Source organism: Mercenaria mercenaria, chromosome 10 (genome assembly GCF_021730395.1).
Source record: "Mercenaria mercenaria strain notata chromosome 10, MADL_Memer_1, whole genome shotgun sequence".
Classification (NCBI taxonomy): domain Eukaryota; kingdom Metazoa; phylum Mollusca; class Bivalvia; order Venerida; family Veneridae; genus Mercenaria; species Mercenaria mercenaria.
Window position 1 is genome coordinate 72308317 of NC_069370.1, and position 26311 is coordinate 72334627.

The 26311-nt window shown below is 29.3% G+C and overlaps 1 protein-coding gene across 1 annotated transcript; it reads left to right on the forward strand.

The window, feature by feature from the left end:
- On the forward strand, positions 1–25931 carry LOC123560642 (uncharacterized). The gene is made up of 2 exons (XM_053516973.1): positions 1–51; positions 24462–25931. The coding sequence occupies exons 1-2, from the start codon at positions 1–3 to the stop codon at positions 25929–25931; spliced, it is 1521 nt and encodes a 506-aa protein (XP_053372948.1).
- Positions 25932–26311: the final 380 nt, after the last annotated feature.

The window sequence follows — 26311 nt, forward strand, 5'->3', positions numbered from 1 at the left end:
ATGGCCACAGTGAAGACCGCCAAATTCAACAAAGATTTTCTAAAACGATGTGTATAGTATCGTGTCAAACAAAAACTGTAAAGTAGTCCCAGCAAAACAGCTGATTTAAACTATCAGCGGATGAATACAAAGTTATTCATGTGTAACTTTTAATATTTATTTGACTTTCATTATGAAGAGTATTAAAGGGAAAGAAATCTTGCTTACCAAATTATTTATCCATTCTGACTATCAGAATAGAATAGAATAGAACCAAATAAAACCATAAATTATATGATCGCTGTTATATTTGTTAATTAAAAGATTTTATGGCATAAAATGCTTGAAATTGTAAAATGCATGTTTAATTTATTTTTACATCTTTTTGTGATTATTGCCTCTGTTTAAAACTTGGTTTTTAAAGCCGTATATTTCTACTAATTTCAATGAAAGATCTTTTTAAAAAAGTCTTTATCAACCATTTCATGATCAACAAAAGGGAGATAGTTATATGAGCCGCAGCAAGAAAAAACCAGCATAGTGCGTTTGCATCCAGCATTGATCCAGACCAGACTGCCCGGATGCTGATTGCTTTCAAAGCCTATTGCATTAGAGAAAATGTTAGCGAACAGCAAACCCACACTGTTGGTTTTCTCAGTCGCCATAAAACCTAAAATTGTGTCAGTGCAACGTTAAACCCAACCAAAAAAAATGTTGGTTTTCCCATGGCGTGGCTCATATTTAGGAACATAAACTGCTGCTTTACTTTAAAAGCAAATCTGTGTCATTCTTAAAAATAATTGTTTCTATATTCCTAAATAATATTTGAGAAGTACACCTGATCAGAGATAACAGCTTCCCAGGACACAAATCAAATTGACTGTCTAAATAAAAGAAAATAACAAAAGGTATACAATACCCCGAGGTGGGCCTCAAAATTGAAGGGAGTTAATCCAGTCAGTACTTCCTTTGACATTTCTTGGAAGAAGATGTAGTTTTACATAAAATTGGAAGAATAACAAAAGTGCTTGGATAATAACCTTGATATAACTTGCAGAATTATACCTGAATATGGATGTATTGCAAGTAACTAGGAAATATTGTGATATGAAGTGGATAAACTTTGAAGAATAACAAAAGAGAAGGTAGCGAAAACGTGTGACAAAATATGAAAGATTACATCTACATCTACATCTACATCGTTACAACCAACAATCGATTTCCGATTATGACTGGTCGGCGCTGTCAGAGAAACAGTTGTTAAAGAAATTTAGTATATTACAGTATTAAAAGTAAAAGATAAAAGGACAGTATGCTACAGTTAAAATAGGACAGAATGGAAGAATTACATAGTGACCGCCGCCAGCCTCTCTTTCTAATGGGGGACAAGTAACCTTGGTCAATAGCAACGGTCTGGGTCCTTACTTTGTAAAACAAAAGTAATGAACAGTTTAACCTACGGTAATGGAGAGTTTTCCATTCTAAGGATTTCAACATTTCAGTTACACTGCTTGTATAGTTGTAATCATTCATAACATACCTAGCTGCTGACCTTTGGACTCGTTCAAGTTTATGGATGAGGGTTTTCTGCCAGGGATGCCACACAGTTGAACAGTATTCTAGCTGTGGGCGGACATAGGTGGTGTATGCAGCTTCTTTGACCTTTATGTTATCTGTCTTGACATTTCTCTGAATAAATCGAAGGGAAGAGGTTGCCTTAGAAGTTATGTTTTCTATGTGTTGTGACCAGTTCAAGTCATTGGAGATAGTTACTCCTAGGTATTTAGCTGATGAGGTGGACTTTAACTCTGTATTATGTAACCTGTAGGGATATATAAAGGGATTTCTCTTCCTACTTACTCTAAGGACTTCACATTTGTCGGGGTTAAATTCCATTTGCCAGACTCTTTCCCATGTTTCTAATTTATGGAGATCTTCTTGAAGGGCTATGCTATCATTATTTGATTTGACCGTGAGGTAAACGATGGTGTCATCTGCAAACATACGGGTTTTACATTTGACTGAGTCAGGCAGGTCGTTAATGTATACAAGGAAAAGGCAAGGCCCAAGGACAGACCCCTGTGGAACTCCAGACAGGACTGGAAGTTCGCTGGACAGGTGACCTTCAACTGCGACCTTCTGGGTACGATTAGAGAGGAAGGATTTGACCCAATTAGTTATTTGGGGACTAACACCTAGGGATTGTAACTTGTAAATTAGCCTCAAATGGTCAACTTTGTCAAATGCCTTAGAAAAATCCATTACGATGACGTCAGGTTGTTGGCCTTGTTCTAAATTACTATAAAGTTCCTGGGTAAAATTAATAAGCTGAGTTTCGCAACTATGACCCGACCTGAAACCATGCTGGAACTGGCTGATAATATTGTGTTTGTCAAAGAAGGACATAAGATTTGAAACCACGATGTGCTCAAGGAGTTTGGACGCAATACAGGTCAGAGAGATTGGTCGATAGTTGCTGGGTTTTGATTTGAGACCTTTTTTAAAGACTGGTGCAACTGTTGCCTTTTTCCAGTCTTGAGGGACAATGCCTGTATTTAGGGATAAATTGAAGATGTGGCAAAGGACGGGGGCGATTTCTTGATGAAGTTCCTTGAGAACACGGGGGGATAATTCGTCTGGCCCCGACGCTTTATGTGGGGATAGGCCAAGAAGGAGTTTGTCAACACCCTCTGGAGTCACATTTATTTGGTCCATTAGGGAGGAAGGGGATGTTAACAGTTTGGAGCACAAATGTTTAAGGCTTAGGGGCTTAGGTGGGGAGAAAACTGATTCAAATTGCTTATTAAGGATGTTTGCTTTAGTGACAGGATCAGTATGGGTGAACCATTACTGGCACATTACATGGTGTTGACTCGTTGTTTTGTATTTTGAACTAGAACAACAATCAACTAAATGTGCTGTCGTCAGTAAAGACTACAAAAACGAGTGTCAGTGACATTACTAGTTAAAAGAAAGAGGGACTGCATAAAAATTATATACAAGAATGGACAACATGAAAAGCTATTAGCTACACAAAAGGCCAAGGTAACACATTTTTTGGTATTGAAGCATTTTTTTCAATGTTATAAGAGGAAGTGTAAAAAGTGGTGTATTATGGAATATGATGTCCTTGTTAAATTTTTAATGATTCGTTAAAATTTTTAACGTTTCGTTAAATGATTTAACGCCTCGTTAGCTAACAAAATTTTTAACAGCACTTTCAACAACTGAAAATTTAACATTTCGTTAGCTAACATAATAATCAAAATTTAACGACCGTTAACTTAACGATTCGTTAAATTTAACGAAAGTTTTGAACAACTGGGCCAGTTTGTCTACTTTGTAGATTATACGAAAGTTCTTGATTATAGGAGAGATAATCTTTAGCTAAAATTAATTCAGATAGGTGTAAGAAGGAGAATAATTTCTGTCCTAAAATGTTAAGTCAAGAAGTAAGATACAAAATTCCCTAAGCGAAAGTTGTATGTGTATTTTAGGGGTTCGTCAAAGGGGTACCTGTCACCTTGCTATGTACATTAGTGATCTGGAATATAGTTTTATGCTAAAAGGGTTTCATGGCATTGATCCAGGAATGTTCAAATATTTTTACTATTGAATGCTGGCGACACCACTGTTATATCCGATTTTTTTTTTGATTTTTTAAGTGGGGTGGGGGGAAAGACTAATAGGAAACTTAGTTTTGTAGTTTACTATATGGGAATGCAGAAATTTAAATAATTAATAATTTCACAAATTTCGGGTCTTTTTTTCACCACCGATAGATCATTTTTGAAAACATTTGCAGCTCTATCAGGTTATGCGTTACAGGGAATTGTACAGAATTTTCATAATTAATCAGTATCGCATACACTTGATCTTTTCGATATGCTAATTATACAGATTTTAAATGTTCTCCGTGACTATTTGATAAACGACATTATGTCTGAAATCATTAGTCCTCCACCTCTGATAATTCATGTGGGGAAGTTGGCAGTTACTTGCGGAGAACAGGTTTGTACTGGTACAGAATCCAGGAACACTGATTAGGTTAACTGCCCGCCGTTACATGACTGAAATACTGTTGAAAAACGGCGTTAAACCCAAAAACAAACAAACAGATTTTAAACTTTGGATGTGAGGTATGTTAAGAATTAACAAGTTAAAAAATATTAATTGGCAGTTTTGGAAGAAATTATGGTTACAGTCACAAAGTCCGTTTAGTTAGGAAGAGGACGTTTATAAACCATAGGCTGTGTCAGATAATGGAGTTTTGGTTTAATATATTGGAAAGAAACAGATACATTAGAAAAAATGATTATATATAAAATGTAACATTAACCAAATTATATTTGATTGGAAAATTTAATCAAATCAATATTAGAGCAATGGGAATTTCATCATGTCGTCAACCAAGGAGTATTAAATGCTCAGCTTCAAACAAAGAATAAGAGAGCACTGGTATAAATAAAAAAAAATTCCAATGTCTTCTTCTTATAAACTGTTTTCAAAAAAAAATTTCGATTTTAAATCGTATTTAGATAATGTTAATATCATGAAGTTTAGAAAAGTATTAAGGTACTTCCGCCATCTTAAATCAGAGTGATCTTCATTTGGGTGTAAAAATATAGTGAACAAAAACTTTCAAATGCCGCTGTTCCATAGCACAAAAAAGGTCAGTTTGCAAAACCTTAACTAAAAGTAGCGGTATAAAAAGTAAAACTGAAATTTGGAAATAAACAAAACAGATATTTTACCTGTAATTTTCTAAATTGTCGCTTACATTTATAAATCCTTTTCAATTACTTTATTAAAAATTCATGAATGGCAAAAGTTAGTTCAAAGTTTCAATTAATGCATAGGAGAATTGTCTTACTAAATAGAACTAAACTTATTACAAAACCTGTTTTCAAATCTGACCACTGCATCTATTAAAGCGAAATTTTCTGCATACATAAAAGTTTTTCAGCATGCATAAAAGTAGTGCAATGTGTGAATAAGATTTTTTCTATATGCGGTGTACCTGTAAGACTTAGTGTGAACAATATTTAGCAACGATCCAGGGATTGTGCAAGTTTAAGAATGGTTTAATTTATTACACTGGAATTGATGTACTTACGCGTTGCTTATCTCACGGAAAATCGAAATATTTGCTTATCACGATATATGCAAATATTTTTTAGACAGTCTTGAAACATTGGGCCACTGTATTTCCACATACTGGTCCGGGACAAGTTAGATGTGTACAGTGATTCCTTATTACATGTTTCATGCGTCGTAAACTTTAGAACCAATTTTGACTTATCGATGTTTTATACAATATGAGAATTTATGCAGGATGTTTTTAAAAACACAGTGAGAATAAATTGCAGAGAAAATGTACATCGAAATAATATTATGTTCGGAGGTAATACAACTTGTATACAATTGTAGATAACTACGAAACATACAAAATGCACTTTAAGTTTTCGCGCAAAAACCAGATGATTAAAATCAGAAATATCTCAAAAGTAACTTTTTTTGTATATTGGCTCTTTGTTAAAGAATGCTATTTTTTAACACCTTCATAGATTTAAAACTGATAATAAATGTGTATTGCAATTCCGACATAGAAATGGACACTGACTTCACATTATTATGGTGTTGACAGCGGAAGCAGCGGTCCAGTACTAAGACTGTCTACAAAACCAAGGATCACGAGTTCTTCATCTGAAAATTACGCACATTGGGATCAGTGTCCAATATATGCCTGAAAATAATAGACTTGCTATATAGAGTGTACACATGTTTTCTATCGTCGTCTATATAGGGTAGACTTTCAAATATTCGTACACATGCATTATGTCATAACCTCTTCTTTAATGTATGTTCTCTGAAATTAACAGATAACTGGCTCAACTGAGACACCATACTCTAAAGTAAATTCAGTTTTATTCACCACGAGGTTCAAAATGCACGGGAGTCTCGAGATAGTACATGCCTTTAATTTCACTTTGTTGAAGTGTAAACAAATAGTTTAAATTGCTTCGTTTTATTTCTTACAGAAAAGATCGGGCAATTTTTTTATATTAGAGTAATTATAGAACATATATGCATTTAAAGTTGAGAGTTGATTGTTTTCTACATGACATAAAACAGAAACAAGTAAGCACTTTTACTTTTTCAGCAATTTCCCTCAGGTGAACTTTGACATTGTTTACAAAGAAAAATCAGTTTTGTGTCATCTTGAAATGCGTTGTTCGGCTGAAACATTTAGTTCCCGGATTAGTTCTAAAATGTTTTTTTTTTTTTTGTTGTTTTTTTTTTTTTTGTTTTATTTATATATTCAACACAATGTGCAATATTTCCAGATTCTGAAAATGATTGAAATTGAAATTTATTTTAGAAAAAGTTCCGATCTTTCATTAATATTTTGCTAGCGGATGCTTACATATTTTAAGTGAAACGGCTTTCTTGTCCAAGGGAGGTGTGTAAAGCGAAAAACTATGTTTACACATTGCGTTCATTCTTTAATTGTAAAGGATCGGTAACAGATTAAAGAGATCGGACAGTGCAAAACTATACTAAATGTATATCTCCAACACTGAATAAGAAGTCATATTTATTTCAATAAGGAAATCTGAGGTAAAAGAACAATCATATATTTAATTCCCTGAAATAAACATGGTGGCGAAATATTTTAGAAAAGCTGTGCACGCGTTCAGTGCATTAGAATGTTTAACGACATTGTTTTGAAAAAGTAACGCTCGTATGCACTATTTTGGCATTTGTTTGATTTGAAAATAAATATTGTGTAGCAGTTTGGGTTGCATACGATACAAAAAATTTGCGCCAAAAGTTTTCACTCATTTTCTTCCAATGCACTGTGGAGATAGGGTTCAGCTTAGCTATCATGCTCACAAATTTACCTACAGATATATTATTTCAACTTTTATCATTTATTTTTTGTGTCCTTGTATTTCCAAAGCTGTTTCGAGGATGCTGATTTTTCACATGAATTTCTAATGTCAATTTGCAGACTATCCTTAACAAGACTGAGATTGTCAGCGCATAAGTTATTAATACTGACATGTAGATGGCACAAAAAGAAAACATCCAAAGATTGATAGGAAATGTATTATATGTTATATACATCTATTAATAGGATGCATTTTACTTTTTGTTAGCATGCAAATTATATAAAGACCTTAGAGGAAGTATATACAAAAACCAAACATACCAAAGTTTATCAACTGAATTGAAAAACACTGCCCAGTTTTGTATACAGGGCTTTTAAACTTCGTATACTAGTAACTATCCATTATCCTAAACACTTTTCTCCTCTCTGGAATATATCCAGGATGTTAAACGTTTTATTTAGTTTCCCATCTAATAACAAGTTTAGCAATTATAAATAGTAGATATGTTTAGTGATTTCATGTTAACTGACAAAACTGCTTTTGATTAAAAAATATTTAAGAATATGTCAGATTGCATAGGTATTCATTCGTGTATTCAACAATCATTTACTCATTTAATATACCGCCACTGAGTGTATCATTCAAATTTTATATAATTATATACATCCCCAGATTTTATTATATTTGACTGGCTTATCATGGTAGGTTGCCCCCCTTGAAAATTATCCGATGATCAATATTGGTTTCCCTACTGATATTACTTTGAGCAATAGATTACATAGGAAATTTATTTTCAATAATCAATTTCAAATGTCTTTTGGTTTGTGAATATTTAAGAAGATATGACAGTATACATCAATATCTTCTCTTCAATTTAATGTGAAAATATTTATTCTAACTGAACATCTTCTTGCTTCCAATTTTGTTTTAAAAGTATCACCATCGCTTATATTGAATATATAGTGAAAATCACTAACCTTTCAATTTCTTAGAGGCAAATAAATTATAATTTCCAAAGCATGACAATTTATTATCACATATGTAGGTATTCTTGACTTTATAAACAATACGATAGTATAATTATAATTGTAACAGGGTAAAGGCTTCTTGCTTCCATTTAACTTCAAAGTGTATCAAGAAATAAGAAACAACTTGTGGATTTCTTAAAGTTCTGCTGTACCTTAAACGGTGTTAATTTACGGAACTGCATATGCCAACAACTGACGTACGATATAGACTTTTGATATAATAACGTTCATAATTGTCTCATTAGACACAAAAATGAAAAGAACACGATAGAACAGAGATTTGATTTTTCACCAAACGGTTGTAGTTATATATATGGGGTAGCGAGCCCGATTTTGACCCAACTTAATTTTAACCCTTGACCTAAACCGACCAATGCTGACCAATTTCAACAAATTTAAAACAAATTTTAACAAATTATTGTTAAAACCTATAGTAAAATATGATTAAAGATAATTTTAAACACTTCCACCAAATATTTGCCAAAATCCTGCCAAGTGGCAACAATGTGGCAGTCGCTGCCAACTTGGCAAAACTTTGGCAAACTTTTGGCAGATTATTTTTATTGATAAAATGTAAAGGTATTTGATTTTATTTTCAATTAGTAAGTATATTATTAGGGTACACATAGTAATTAAAACTTTAATTAAACTTTTAATCCAAAAGTCTGTTTCCATCATAAGATACAGGTTTATCCGATATGTAGAATCTAATGTAACTACCCATCAAAAGCATAAATGTTACTTCTGTAGATGCTGAATCCTCATAAGGATGAATATCAAACATTGTTCCTTGTTTTAGATAAACTTTAATTTTTTTCTTATACATAGATATTAACTTATCAGTGTCAAAGTCCTCAGCTGCCTCAGCTGTTATATTTACATTATCAAATATATCAAAAAATAAAACATCATCCTGAGGTCTATAATTCCGCCACCTAAATATAAAATGTGATATTGGGCTTTTAGTCGGTTTATCCGGTTCACCTAAAGAGCTCGTACCCTTAATAAAATCTTAATATCTATTATATAAGTTCCGGTTTTTCTGACTATAAACACACCACTCAAAAGCATATCTAGTACATCTATTTTATATTGTTGGTTTATGCTTATAAAATCTTTATAATCTAAGATAATTCCAGATCTTATTTCAAATATATTTAAATAGTTCAGATCGGCCATATTTTTATATGTTGAATGTATCCAGGCACCACGACGGTCAAAATACTTTTTCATTTGTATGTAATCAAAAGTATGATTATAATAGTATTCAAAGAGAAACGCTTCATGTCTCACTTCCTCTACCCTTTTTTCTATTTTCCTGTCTTTCTTTTTAAGTTTAAGAATTATTTCAGCTAAATCATCAACTCGTTTTGTTGTAGCAACTTCAGAAGCAGATAAATTGTCAACAACACCTTTTGTTCTAGCTAATTGTGTTTCTTGTTTTAAGAAAACATTTTTTACTTTTGTAATTTCTTGGGTATTAGTGGTAATTTCTTCGACATTAGCGGTGATTGCTTTAGTATTAGCAGTAATTACTTGGGTATTAGCAGTGATTGATTCTCCTTGTTTAGCTGATATTTCAACTACAGAGTCCATATCTTTTATTATTTTTTTAATTTTATCATTAATTTGATTATTAAATTTATTAATATCTTCTTGTAATAAACCTTTAAGTTTACTTAACTCTTCGTACTTTATATTGTGACTTGCATCAACATTATTAATCAGGTCTACAAGTTGTTTCTTCAAATTTTCTATCTGATTATTAACTGTGTTAATTGCTTCAGTATTAGCAGTATTAAACCTCTCCTTTTTAACTGATTTTTCAACTACAAAGTCCAGTTCATTTTTATGTTCTTCAACTTTAGCATTAAGCTGCGTCATATCTTCTTGTAATTTTTTTGTAATATTACTTAAGTCTGCATACTTTAAATTATGACGGTTGTCAACAATACTAATCCAATTTCGAATTTGTTTTTTAAAGTCATCTATTTTAGAATTAATTTCTTCTTTAAAATTCTCTAATGCTGTGTCATGATCATCACCTCTTTGTGAAGCTGCCTTTTCCAATTCAGATTTATATTCTGCAAGTTTATTTGAAATTAATTCTAATAAATCTTTATGCTTATTTTCAGTTTCAGTATTTAGTTTATTTATTTCTGTTCTGATTTCTAACTGATACATATTTTGTAACTTTTTTTCAGCTTCAATAATCTTGTCTTTTAGTTCTTCATGTTTAATCATACTATCTTTTAATTCTTGAATTTGGGTGAATAAAATGTTTAAATTAACTCGAAATACTTCTTTTATGTTATCATCTGTCAAATCAGATTTCTCTTCAAGTTCTTAAATAGAATCAGTCATAGCTTTCATTTCTTCTTCAATTTTACCTTGTAATTGATTAATTAATAATGAATTCTTTTTAAAATCTTTTGTTAATTCTTCAATATTCTTTACTTCTACTTCTAGTGTTTGTTTTATACTTTTGACATCTTCAAGTTTATAGTCATCTATTACACTTTGAATTCTTTTATACACAAACCGTCTTGAAACTACATCGGTGGATTTATCTGGATTTCCTAAGTTGATTATTTCATTACCTCCCATATCCAATGCTCTGTTCATTGTGTTATCGAGTTCCTTATTTCTGTGAAGATACGATTCCGTTTCCTTTTTAAGCTTTTTGAATTGTTTTTTAGTAGCATAATCACTTAAATCAATATCAAATTTAACTTTACTTACACTTTCAGTTTCACTTATTTGTTTTGTATCATTAAAAACACCCATCTATATATTACCAGTAAAGTTTTTTCTTAAAAACTTCCTTGGTTTGTCAATATATAAGAAATCATATTTTTGATTTGTTGCATTAGCAAAAGTATCACGATCTATATTTTGTTCATTACCAATCATATCATTTTCTCGTTTACCTGGACTTTCAAATAAAATATAATGTGAACAGTTAATTCGAATATCTTTTGGTGTTTTATAGTAAGACTGACTTAAATAAATAACACAACAGTTTTTGTGACGTCCTTGAATAAAGTATTTTGTTATTTCATTTTGAACTTTTTTATCTTCACATACAAAATCATCAATATTTACTACTTTTTGTTTTTCTGATTCAAGATTCTCACAAGGTTCAATTGGTTGGGATCAGCTGAACATTCAAGTATTTCATTTGGATATACTTTAATTTTTTTTGCAATTTGACTTAAGTGAGTTAATTAAATCTTGATATTTAGATTGTTCTAAGTTTTTAGCATACAAGTATAATTTATCATAATTATATAAGAGGTTTTCGAAGTATATGCATTAATGTATTTGTTTTTCCAGATCCAGAAGACCACATATTAACATTCTAAAACATGAATCTGGCATAAAAGGATAAAATTGTTTAAAGTTATTGGATTTATCACTTTTTGTATCATAATTTGGAATTTCCATTTATATAATTAAAAACTAAAGTTTTAAAACTTTATATTACATTATTTTACATTATTTTACAATATTTTACATTATTTTACAATATCTTACATTATCTTACATTATTATATAAATGCAATCAAAACTTAATGAAATAAGAATAAGAAAAAAAATTAGTCGACAAAAGGATGAGAGCTCTTAGAGAAGAAATAATGAAAGAAAAAATTAAAAAAGCTACAATCGGGATATGTACACTGAAATTTATAAGCCAATTACTGAAAAAATAGAAAGTCAAAAAGAACAATTATCAAGTCAGTTAAAAGCATTACCTGGAATTAAGGAGCAATTAGCGTTACTAGGTGATGAAATGAAAGACATACAAACATATCAGGGTTTCCAACAGCTATTCCAAGAACCACCACCAATTACAGGGTCTCCTGAAGATCATGTGGGTTTGGATACGGATACGGATGATGGTGATGAGTTTGAAGACACTAAAGAATCTCTTGAAGAATCAGAAGAAAAAGAATTGGGAGCAAGACCAAAAGAATTTACAGTTAATTTTAATAAAGATATTGATTTAAAACTTTTAGATAAAAAATATAACACACCACAAGAAGTGTTTAACTTTTTTCACAGCAAATCTAAAAATCCTGATAAAAGAATGACTAGAGAAGAAGTAGAGGGTATCATAGAACATGTATCGGATGAAATAAAAAAATTGGGTAATAAATCTGGTGCAATAACTAGAAAGACAAACAAAACAGATCATGATCTGAAGCGAAAGGAAGAAATTATAGCTAAGTCGAATAATTTAAGAAAATATAGAGAAACGATCAATTATATTCTTAACACAGATAAATATAAAGGAAAAGGAATAAGATATCATAACCCATATAAAGTTTCACCAAATGGACAATACGGTAATCTAATTATTAACTTAAATAAACTTTATGGTCAAAACAAATTAATTGCTAAGGATAGAATAACTGGAAAAGAAGTCATTAACACTAAAGTTGATGATGATTTGATTGATTTGATTAATAAAAGATATAACAATAATAAAAAACATTCAATTCATTCAAGAAAAATATTTAAAGAATTAACAGAAAAATCAGGATTACCTATCAATAAAAGATCTATGAAATTTAAAAAAGTAATTAGAGGACAAGGTTATGACGTTTGTCCATGTAATCCAAAAGAATTGGTTAATGACTTGGAGTTAATTGTGGTTCAATTGTGCTGGAAATAATAATGAAGAACTAAAAAATGAAGGTATTAGAATAATTGATGAACTATTAAAAATGAATTCACTTTTACCAGAACAACATGAAATGTTATATAAAAATTATTTTTCTTGAATTTAGTTTTTAATTAAAAAGATATGTTTAATAATTATATAAATGGAACAAAAAATAGTATTAAGTTCTGAAACAGTTAAAGATAATAAAAATAAACCGAGTGATTTTACAATCAGATTTAGTCGTTCTTTAATTTTAGATAAAAATAAAAACTTATGTTGTTGGTTTGGATAGTATTAACACTATGACCTACTCTTGGCATAATATTAGTGATGAATACGACAATAAAAAAATTCGTTACAATAATGGTAAAGAATGGAAAGATATTATATTTACAAATGGTTCTTACAGTTACACAGATATTAATAATTATATTAGAGAAACATTAATAAGTAATGATGATTTTGAATTTAATAAATCAGAAATTGCTCCAATAAGTTGGAATTTGATTTAAGTAGTTTTAAGATTTTGATTTCAATTACAGATAATTTTATGTTGGATTTAAGAATGTCAAATTTTCATACATTGCTTGGGTTTGAGAAAAAAGCATGAGAAATACTGAATGGGGAAACTACAACACCAAATATAACTAACTCTGTGGATACAATTTACATTCATTGTGATCTTATTGATAATTCACTTGTTGATGGTAATTTCAGTGATATTATCTATGCTTTAAGTACTGCAGATTTAACAGAGCTTATCATTTACAAAAGAACCACAAAGAGTTGGATATTCTGAAATTAATAAATATATTATAAATTCAATTAGAATATATATTACAGATGTATTGGTAGAATAATTAATATTTAATGAGGTTGAAACAAGTTTTACACTAATTTTAAAAGAAATTAATTAAAACTAAAGTTTTAAACCTTTAATTATGAAATGATAAATTTTAGTTTTATATAATGTACAAAAAGTTTATGACAAAAATAAAGGAATATTTATTTATGTTGATGCTCACACAGGAAAAAAGAAATCATACACGGTACAGGTATCTTTGACAACTTTAACGAAATTGTTTTCAAGCGGAGTTGCATCTTCAATTGGCACAGCTGGAAAAAAGCTTTGGAAACAGCAGGAAAAGCAGCACTTGAAAGTGGAACAAAAAAGGTTGGAACAGAAGTTGGAAATTTAGCTGCTGATAAAATTGTGAAAAACTTAAAAAGAAACCTGCTCCAGCAGTTGGTAATTTAATTGCTAAGGAATTACAAGAAAAGAATAACAGTAAAAATAATGATAAAAATAATAAGGAGGAGGATATTAATATAAGATTAAATAGATTATTGTCAGGATCTGGAACTTCAGCTCGGCAAAAACGTATTAACAGATTAATTTATAAAAACTAAAGTTTTAACTTTAATAAAAAATAAAGTTTTAACTAAAATAAAAAATAAAGTTTTAACTAAAATAAAAAATAAAATAAAAAAATAAAATAAAAAATAAAATAAAAAAATAAAATAAAAAATAAAATAAAAAATAAAATAATATATAATATATACATGTTTAGAACAAAACAATATTGTGAAAGATATGAATTAACTCCTATTCAATTAGATACAGCTTTAATATCTGTCCTAGGAAATAATGTTAAGCAACAAAAAAACGGATATCACTTTACAATTAATGATAGAAGTTCATATTTTGATTGGTTTAATGGTTATTTTGAAGTAAGTTTTAAAGTAAATAAGCTTGCTGATGGTGCTGGGTATGCTGATAACCAAATTGCTCTAATTAATAATGCAGCTTCATTAATTGATCAGTTAGTGGTTAAACAAAATGGAAAAATTGTTTATGATTGTAATAATTTATACAAAGTAATAAATGTAAAGAGTTTGGTTGAACTATCTGAAGATTATGCAAAATCAACTGGAACAAATGAATTTATTTATTTAGATACTACTGATACTGCTGCTACTGCTGATAATTCAGGTTTCAAATTTAGAAAAGAATTACTCCAAGGTGGTAAAGAAGTAAATGCTAAAATTCCATTAAATAATTATTCATTTTTTCAGGGTTTAGAAACTAATATTTTACCTCCAAGTCAAATTCAAATAACACTGCAGCTGACAGATGATGATGAATTAATTTTTAGAGCTAATGCTGCTGATGCTGGTAGAGTAATTGTAACAAAATTAATTCTATGGGTTCCACGTTTGGTTTTCAATGAATTTGGGTTTGAACTAATTGCTACTGAAAGATTTACAAAAGCAAGATGGTCATACCTTAGGGAAATGATAACACAATCAACTGATACACAACAAACTAATATAACCTTTAGAATAACAGCTGGTGTAACAAAACCACAACATGTATTTGTTTATTTACAACGACCTGACAAAAGTAATAATCAAGAAATGAATCCACATTTATTAGATACATTTAAAATTAATGCAGCAAATGAAAATTGCACTTTGAGCTCTTGTCGTCTTGAAGTTGGTAATGGTGTTTTTTATCCAGAAATAGAATACACAAGTATATCAAGAATATATGATGATGTAATTAATTATTATTATAAACAAAATAATAAGACTACCGGAAGCCTTTTAAATAGATTTAATTTTCAAAGTTTGTTTGGATTTATTCATTTTAACTTGGAATATAAAAAGGAAGTAATAACAGAAGATCCTAAGCATATTACATTAATAGCTAAATTAAATATTCCACCGGCAGCTAATATTCGTGTTTACGCTATTGTATTATATGAGGAAACAGTTGAAATAAATACTATTGGAAATGAACTTGTTATTGTTTAAATGAACTTGTTATTGTTTAAATGAACTTGTTATTGTTTAAATGAACTTGTCATTGTCATTGTTTAAATGAACTTGTCATTGTTTAAATGAACTTGTCATTGTTTAAATAAAATAAATATAAATTAAAATAAATATAAAATATATAATGACATCAAATTATATTGAATATAAAATTAACCTTACAGATGGACAAAAGAAAAATTTAGCCCGAGCCTACAACAACAAAATTCCACATACTTTTAAGTTAAAACATGAACAATTACATGGAAACTTCCCTTTACTTTTAACAAAAACACAAATTAATCAAATTAAAAAAGCTGTTGCAAATAAGAAGGGATTAGAAATTACAATTTCAAAAAGCCAGATGTCCAGTCAAGGTCAAAATGGTGGATTTTTAGGGCCTTGGCTGGTTTGTTAGGAAAAACAATTCTTCCAATGGCAGCAAAAATAGCTCCAAAAATATTAGCCCCTTTAGGCATTGGTGCTTTGTCCGGGCTAGCCAGTACTGGTGTTAGTAAAATACTTGGAAATGGTATGATTTCAGTAGCTAATGATAAGAGAAATATGATATCACCATATCTACACCTAATCAAAGAAAGCAACTAGTAGGATCTGGAGTGATTAAATTAACACAAAAACAAAACAAGACGGTGGGTTTTTAGGTATGTGGCTGCTAGTCTAGGAATACCTTTGATTACATCTTTGTTAAGTGGAAAGGACTACAGATTGATTCTCAACGAAGACCTTACAGACGAATTCCTATAGTAAAAAAAAAAATAAAATTTATAAACAAACCTATTTCTAACTTTGAAATTGAACAATGGGTAAAACAATTAAAAATTAAAAACTTTAGGGGTGTATTTAGTAGAAATAACTTACCAAGAGTGAAACTCTCGGAGACCACAGGTCTACCAAAATTAAAAGAAAAGGACGAGTGTGGAATTATAAATTTGGATGACTTTGTTGGACCTGGAACACATTGGGTTTGTTATGTAAATAACATGTATTTCGACCCATTTGGACTTCCTCCGCCGAAAGAAGTAATTAAGTATATACCAAATGTAAAATACAACAATGTTCAATATCAAGACAAAACAAGTATGCTTTGTGGATATTATTGTTTATTTTTCATTAAAATGTTACAAGATAAAGTACCGTTTGTATGATTATTGTATAAAATACTAAAAATTATAATGTAAAACAAAATGAACAAACTATTATAAATTATTTTAAACTAATAAGGACATTTATTTAACTTATTAAAACTGTGTTTTTATTTAACTGGAATAATTAATATAATGGGAATATTTAATAATATCAATGAAAAAGTAAATAAAATAGAAAGACAATTAATAAGAAAACCTCCATTGTTTTTAACAAGTTATACCCAAGATACTGATGGTGGATTATTTCAATGGAAAACTGTAAATGCTAGTCCTGGTTTGGTTCAGGGTGGTAATATTGTGGCAATTAAACAAAATTGCATCTTAATTATTCTTGTTGATGCAATTAAATTAGATAAAGGAGAAGCTAAATTACAAATAAAAAATAAAGAAAGTGTAATTCTTCAAAGTTATCATGTAAAAAATAATAGAAAAAATGAATCTCTTTCTATTAATTATGCAAATGAATTTAAAATGGATGATGCTTTTTTATTAATTCTTTAAAACGTTACGAATATTCAGTTAACAATTATGGTTCTATAATTTAAGATTAATTTAAGTTTTAATTTAAGTTTTAATTTAAGAATTAATTAAGTTTTAATTATTATAAGTTTTAATTTAAGAATTAATTTAAGTTTTAATTTAAGTTTTAATTAATTTTAAGAATAAGCTAATGTATCAATACCATTATCAAGAATATATCTTTTATCATCATAATGATAAGATTTTTATTAAACATAACTGGAAAGATTGTGTTATCATCAGACCGAATAACTTAAAGGTGTGTTACTTGGGTTGAACTTAAACAAAGTATCTTTGTAATTTTTTGAACTATTGTTTTCTTAACAACAAGTTTTCTTAATTCCTTTACATTTTTAACATTACTTCATTTTCTAATAAATAAGAATACATTTACTCTTAATCCGACAAATTCAACAACTTACACCGGCAGCTCATCTTTAATTTTCCAATTACTTTTTATATTGTCGAAAATAAAATTCTGATTTTGGGTTATAATCACTATTATCAAATAAATCTTTGTCTTATAAAGTCTTTATACGCATCTTTGGTTTTAATTTCATAACATAATGAATCATGTGTCAGTATAAACAATAATTACAATTATCCTCGTACTTTTCCTTAATATAATTATAATGAAAATCATACATTAATATTTGATAAATCTAGAATGCACATTCCAACATAACAAGGTCTGTTTAATAAAAACTTTCTTTTATCTATGAATACCAAAAACAAATTCTTGTTAAACATCGTGAACTAACAAATGAAGGTTTGGCTATGTATTTTAATAAAATATTTTTCATCATGAGTTAATTAATATTAACCCTCTTGCGTAAATCTCCATCGTTTTACGAATACAGAATTGTTCATTAACTTAAAAAGTCCTTTTCAAATGAATTTTTTTGCTTTAGATCTTTTTTGAGTATTAAAATCAATATACTTTTTTAACCAAGGACTTCGTCAAAAGTTAATATTTTATGATTTTTGTACTTTTAACCCTAATTGTGTATATAGTTCAAGATTTTTATAATGAACACTACATAATTTGTTTTTTCATTTTAAAGTGGAAACTAACTTCTTTACATTACTTTTTCCTATTTCAAATTCTGTTTTAATATTTTTACTATAATCAGAAAGCCATTGATCTGGTATAATAATTTTTTCAGGAGCTAAAGGATAATCATTGTGGGTTTTATGTAATTCTTTTGGATATTCAAGATCACATTCAACTATAAAGTTACTTTACCTTTTGCAATTAATTTCTTAAATTGTTTTCGGATATAAATTTAAGTTTCCAGAGGTAAAGGTTGACACATAGCCCAACCGTAAAGGTTATTGGCGTCAAGGTACATAATGTATTTGCTTTCTTCTTTGAATCATAATCTTTCATATATTTATTGTTTGCTTTACTGTATCTGTTTGAAATATAACTTATTCCTCCTCTCAGTCCCTTTTCAATAAAAAGATACATATCAATATCAGTTATTAAATCTAACTTAATTCCAGTCATTTTTAACATTGCATCCCAAGCTAAACCAGGACTACTAAAATAATGACAAGGATCTAATTTGTAGTACTCCAAACATAGTTTTCTAAAATTTTCAAATACGTCAGCTAAAAGTAATACGTCAGTTTTTAAATATAGATCATGATATTCTCCCATTGTTTTAATTTTAAATTTTTTCCAGATATTTTTAGCATGTTCGTATTCATTATCAGATATGTGTGTTTCATTTAAAATTGAATAAAACTCTTCTTTAGAAGGTAATTCTGTTTCTTTGAATTTTTTAAATGAATCCATGTAATCATATGGATAAACACCTTTTGTCTTTAATAAATTAATGTTTTCACAATCAAATTCTTGAGATAAGTATTTAAATTCTGGAATATTTTTTACTAGGTTATCCAATGATTGAGACATAAATTGGAATGAATCAATAAAGACCAAGTCAGAAAACATAAATGCCATATATCTTTCCATATTGTTAGGAATAACATTAATTTCTTTTTTAAATTTCCCTATTTGTTGCATAATAAAATGACCGTCATAACTCTTAAATTATGAAAATAACAGGAATTTTATGTGTTAGTTTAAAATTAATATTACATTCTGAGTGAGCACTTCCTCTGAATTTTCCTGTTATATGACAATGATCACGTACTTTGATTGAATCTTCTATATATTCTTTTTCACAAATATGACAAAACTTTTGTTTTTTAAATTCGGTTGGAATCATTTTTAGACATTCTTAGTTCTTTGTTAAAATGTTCTTTAAATATTTCTTTACAATATTCCTCTTCCTCAAGCATTTTTTCAATAAACTTATAAACTGCATTAGGGCCTCTATAAATCTGGGTTGGTTTAGTATATTTATCGTCATAACAACAAACAACTTTATAGCCGTAACCACAATCTATATGATTTTGATATGGTTCAGTAAATGAAGATTCAGTTGATGGTAATACAGTTAAAACTTTTTTAGTTATTGATTCAAAATCAGCATAAATTACAAAAGGTACTGCTAAACCTTTATGATAATTTTTAAATTGTACTTTACTTCCCTCTTTTGGCATTTTTACACCTTGGATACCATTAATAGCTAAACAATTTGGAATATGTTCATTTAATATTCTTTCTTGTGAAAAATTCTGTAGACATGATTTACAAAAATGTTTTTTTTCTTTATGTTTTGTTTTGTTAAACATTAATCTATTAAAGTCTTTTATCCAAACATAATGTTGGACTACAGTTCTTGAGGGTTTACAGTCATCATCGGTTATTTTATCAGTTATTTTATCATTTATTTTATCATTTATTTTATCATTAGTAATTAGCAACATGTCACAGTGTTCTTCGTATTGATATTTTGATATGTACAATGGATAAATACTATTTTCTTCATAACCAAATATATTAAATGATATTTCATTTAAAACTTCAATTTTAGGTATTTGATTTAATGTAACAGGAAACTTTATTCCAGTATAATCAAGATCGTTTATATGTTTTTTATATTTTGAAATATTTTGAGGATTTTTTTCAACAGGAAATTTGTAAGCTAAATGACACCATCTAAAACATTCGTTATCATCATTCTTTATATTTATTAATCCTTTCATTGAATTTTGTAATGGTTTGGTAATTCTAAATAACTTGAAGCAGCAAAGGACTATACTTATATCTATTTATATAATGAGAATCAAACTGACTCTATTCTCCAGCCACTTCCTTCAGAAATCCAATTACCAATTCTATTTATTATTTCACAAAAGCTTGACGTAAAGTTTTTTTTATTTTCATTTGTGTAATAATTTCTAAAGCCTTTGATTGAAAATAAGCTGATTTATATATTGTATCAGTTTTATCCATTTTTGCAAAAGTTATTTTTAAAACAACGTTTATTTTTATACCTTTTAAAGTTTTAAGTTCAGATTTAAGTATTTCATAAGAGTCGTTTATAGTAAATATAATTGATTTTTGGATCTTGTCTATATGTAATTTTAATTTCAAATTTCTTATAATATTGTTTTGTGGATCTCTCAATTTCCATCTATATATATATTAGAAAAAAAATCTTCAAGCAAAAAAAAATTAAAAAATAATTAAAAAAATAATTAAAAAAATAATAAAATAAATAAAGTTTTAAATTATCTTTAAGAAGAAATAAAATATTTAAATTATATCTTTTTCCATTAACTTTTGATATTCCACATTTTACCGGTTTGTCCTTCACAACACATTTTTATTAACCCAGCATTAATACCAAATTCTTTAGATGCTTTGTAAGTGCTTCTATATATTTTTTCTTCATTAGTATCACAGTCGGTTACAATAACTTTTTTAGGATTGGTTTCGATAATTATTTGGTCTGGGACAATCACATAATCTTTCATCATTTTCTTCTTCAGTTAATAGACAACCACAGTCCCATTCAAATAAATTATTTTTTAAAAGATAAGGATCTATAAACATTTTGTAATTTATCAATGACATGATTTTTATATTCATCGCTAACTATTTGATCAAGTTTGATTTAATAACATTTCTTCTTTTAAGAACTTTCTTATATGAATTTTTGTCTGGATTCATTATTTCTCCTAAAGTGCTAGATAATTTTGACATAATCATTCTATCTACCTTTCTATTAACCATCTATATATAATATACTTATAGAAAAAAATCTTTAAAAACGCACCTAATGAAATTATATTGATTTGAGAAATTTGTTTATATTATCTATATCTTTTGAATAAGATTTTAAAGTCATTTTTTCTAAATTGTTATCAACTGTTAAAATTTTAATACCTTCTTGAAACATTCTGTTTAAACCATTCTTCATGTAATTTGTGTAGGTTTTCTAAATAATCTAAACCAACTTTGTTTTCTTCCGTTCTGTTTCTTTTTTGAAGTTTTTAAAAACATATTTCTGGGTCGGTTTTAACATAAACAAATCCATCAATTGGGTTTTTTTCCATATGGTTTTATAATATGATCAGTTAAGAAAAGATTGTATACTGCCCACTCGGGGTTCATTTATAACACCGTTGTCGTGATGTTGTTTTGTAAAAAACGTTACTGTTAGTTAAATAACAACGTTCAAGGACAGAAACACCATCAAACTGTTAGCAGAAGATAACATTTTTATATGACTGTTTAAGTTGTTAGCTGAAAAGGAAATAAATAATTTGGAAGGTTCTTGAGCAGCAAGTTCAAAAGGTTATATGAATTTCCGCTTGGGTTTATACATTTTGCCATTCGTGAATTGGTTCTGGAATTATATTAAAATTAGGATTATATTCTTTAATAATATCTAAAACGTACTTTTTCCTGATGCAATATTGCCTTCAACTGATATAATTTTTCTCATTTTATAAAAAAATGCTTATAGAAAAAATCTTTAATAATCTTTAATACAGTTCTTCTCTTTTTACTTTTATATCCATTAAGTTTAAATTCCTTCATGTGCATTTCAAGAGGTGTTGAATAATTTTTTTCTTTCTGCATTTCTAATAGTATTGTAAAAATATCCTGAATAACTTTATTTGGATCTTCTTTATTTACTTTTCCAATCCGTGCTTTGTTATAAGTTGTTTTATTTTATGATGATGTGTTTTTAAATAAAATTTCTTGTCGTCAAGTTTTAGTCTGTTAGTAAATATGGTAATTACTGATGGAACAGCACCAGCAACTGCTACAAATATAGGAATAGCTGGAACAAGTACTAATGCAGCTGAACAACCAAAGACACCTGCTGTAATATATAATCCGGTACTTACTCTCCCACAAAATTTATAACTTTTTCTGTAAGCAGCAGCTAGTTAGTTAAGTGATAATTAATTGATCTATTGTTTCTATTCCATTATTATTAGAATAAGATTTTATACTCATTTATATATTAAACTTTTTAGTTTCTAAATTAAATTTGTTCAAGATCGCTAAACGGAACCCAACTATTAAATTCTTCACTATAACCTTTCCATTTACTAAAGCTTGTTTTTTCTTTAGTCTCGTCTAATAACTTTTTCTATTCTAAAAAACATTCTCGTTGTAGTAGGTAAAAGTTCTTGTTCATAAAATGAACTTGAATTATTTCATTATTTAAATCTTTAATAGTGTATGTTTTGGGATTGTATTATTAATTCCATAAATTATAATATTTACTCTGTCCAGTTTGGTGTATATCCTTTTTCAAAATGTCTTTTAAGTTTGCTTAAACGAACTCGATCACCAATTTTAAATTTTGTTTTACTTTTGATATTTTAATCACCATATAAATTAAAGTAAACAGTACCTTTGTTTAAGTTTTTACTGGCTTCGGTTGGTGTCATTTTTATACTAGAATGTTTTGTTTTGTTATATTTATCAACCATATCCTGCAAATTATCTAAATAAGTATAAGTATTATTTGCTGTAAAATATTTCCACATTATTCTTTTTAAACTTCTATTAAATCTTTCAATAACTACAGCCTTTCATTCATTAAATGTATGGTACATATTAATTTTATTTTTATTCAAAAATGATTCAAACTTTTTATTATAAAATTCTTTTCCTTCATCTACCATAAATTTACTGGTAATCGTCCTTCTAAAATTATTTTTTCAAATGCTTCAGTAACAGATTCTCCAGTTTTATTCTTTAATGGAATAACCCAAGCATATTTACTAAATATATCAATAAACGGTTAACAAGTACTTTACTCCTTTATTATATTTTGAAAAAGCTTGCATGTCAAACTAAATCAGCTGACCAAGTATCATCAATATCATTAACAATCACTCTTCGTTTCATAAATTTTCTTTTAATTGGTTTGTGTAATTCTTCTGCTAATTCATCGCTCCATGTGATTCCGGGGGTATACTCTACCCCCTTTTCCGTTTTTTGACTTTTGTTTTTGTCCCAACCAAGTGTGTATTTCGTTTGATAGCTGGTTTTACAACTAATGTTTTGCAATCTTTTCTCCAAATGTTTTTGATTTTAGTTTTATTTAAATTGGAAAGCATTTGTTATCACATGTACCCTTTTTTACACCACTGTCATAGCAAAAGTCATGGTCCATACATACTGGCATCCAGTTCATTGACAGGGGGTCCATTATCTAGGGGATTTCCTGGCCCACAATAATTATATCCTGGAAGTGTTAAACCTTTCTTAGGTAATAAAGGTAACATTGCTTTGTGAATATCTAAATTACCCCCTGTACTTTTAACAAACTTTGATTTCATTTTTCCACAAGATGAACAAGTAGCCTTTATCATTTTTTCTCCCGTTTTTGTTATAACATAATGAGGATTTATATTATCAGTTAATCTTCTTTCTTTCAAACAATATATTTATTCTGTAAACTCATCTATATCATATGTATTTAAAATAATTAAAGACTAATAATGTAGTTATTAATTGAAATAAAATCAAATACCTTTACATTTTATCAATAAAATAATCTGCCAAAAGTTTGCCAAAAGTTTGCCAAGTTGGCAGACACTGCCACATTGCTGCCACTTGGCAGAAAAATGGCAGGCTTTTGATTGGTTGAATTTGTGTTTGCCAAAGTTTTGCCAAAAGTTTGTCAAGTTGGCAGCGACTGCCACATTGTTGCCACTTGGCAGGATTTTGGCAAATATTTGGTGGAAGTGTTTAAAATTATCTTTAATCATATTTTACTATAGGTTTTAACAACAATTTGTTAAAATTTGTTTTAAATTTGTTGAAATTGGTCAGCATTGGTCGGTTTAGGTCAAGGGTTAAAATTAAGTTGGGTCAAAATCGGGCTCGCTACCCCATATATATAACTACTAACGGTTTATGAGAACAATACGAATCCGCCATTCAGACCTATATTTAAATTTGAGTTGGTTGGTCATGATTGCTTTTCTTTTTTTGCAGGGTCCTCCTTCGAAGAAAAGGAAGCTGCAGTATGACCGAGACAACCTTAGGAGAGCATTTGAGGCCACTAGGAAGGGAATTTCAGTTTATAGGGCAGCCAGGGACTATTCTGTTCCAGAGTCTACATTAAGAGACAGGCATTTAGGACTGGTACCGCTTGAGTGTCACATTGGTTTTGACAGTATCTTTTCAAATGTAGAAGAACAGAAACTTGTCAACCACATTACATATATGGCAAGTATCGGCTATGGGTACAACAAATCTTCAATCCAGTACATGGCATGGGATTATGCAAAATCTCTAGGCAAACAAGTTAAAGCCAAAGAGTCCCTGAGTGATAATTGGTTTTATGGTCTTTTGAAAAGGTGGCCTGATTTGTGTGTAAAGAAACCCCAGAAGCTGTCAATTGCACGTGCAAAGTCTGCCTCCAGAGAAGCTCTCAACAACTACTACAGTGAGCTTGGTTTTATCTTGACAATTAATGATTTGACTGATAAACCACAATGTATATCCAACATTGATGAAACAGGTGTCAACTCTGAACATTCTCCACCTAAAATTGTGTGTGATAAAAACACTATCCCACAGAATGTCACTTCATCCAGATCGCAAACAGTAACTATCATAGCCTCTGGAATTGCTTTAGGCAACTCCATACCTCCTTACTATGTATTTCCAGGACAACGTTGGAATCCTGAATTCTTGAATGATGCATGCCCTGGTTCTGCAGGTGAAATGTCCAAGACAGGCTGGTCCAATACATGTATATTTGAGAATTACTTGAAGAACCACTTTGCAACTTATGCAAATCTTTCTAGAAATGTTGATGGATCCAAAATTCTGATACTCTATGATGGACATAGATCACATACCTCTCTTACTCTGACTGACTGGGCAAAGAAGAACAATGTTATTTTATTCCTACTTCCTCCTCATTCAAGCCATGTAACGCAGCCTTTGGATGTTGGAGTCTTTGGACCTTTCAAATCAATGTACTACTCCGAATGTCAGAACTTCATGAAAAGGAACCCAGGCATGAATGTTACAAAGTACCAGATTGCAAGTCTTACTAGCAAACCTTACCTAAAGGCACTATCTGCAGAAAATCTTATTTCAGCATTTCGCAGAACTGGTATTCATCCTTTTGACAGACAGGCTATTGTTGATTCTCAGATTTCACCATCAACTATTTATGCTGAGAAATCCCAAACCACACAAGAAGATCCTCAGCATGACAACAGTCAACCTATTCCCAACTCTGAATCTTCAAAAATGGAAGATAAAATGGAAGATAACTTCTCTGATTCTTCAAAAACGGAAGACAGCTTTTTCAAGTCAAGGACCATAACTAAGCCAGTATCAAAACCGAAAAGGAAGTTTGTTCCATCTTTCCTACCGGTATATGGAGATCTTCATAAAAAGTCAGTGCAACATGTCCTTGTAGCTCAGGCAAATAAAACTCAGCAGTAGTATAGTAATTGTTTGTGCGAGCGTTCGACCCCACTTGACCTTTTGACCACTTCTAAAAAACCGACCAATGCCAGACAATTTAAAATCCACAGATTTTAAACCAACTAAAAAATTTTAAACATATATAATATAAGATGAGTTTACAAAATAAAATATATTGTTTGAAAGAAAGAAGATTTACTGATAATATAAACCCCCATTATATTATAACAAAAAATGGGAGAAAAATGATAAAAGCTACCTGTTCATCTTGCGGAAAAACGAAATCAAAATTCGTTAAAAGTACTATCAAAGCAGGTAATTTAGATATTCATAAAGCAATGTTACCTTTATTACCTAAGAAAGGTTTAACACTTCCAGGATATAATTATTGTGGGCCA

Excerpts from the sequence above, each read along its gene's own strand:
- LOC123560642 (XM_053516973.1), top strand. The coding sequence starts at position 1 with ATGGCCACAGTGAAGACCGCCAAATTCAACAAAGATTTTCTAAAACGA. Across the intron at positions 52-24,461 it reads AAGATTTTCTAAAACGATGT|GGTCCTCCTTCGAAGAAAAG; the intron begins GTATAGTATCGT and ends CTTTTTTTGCAG.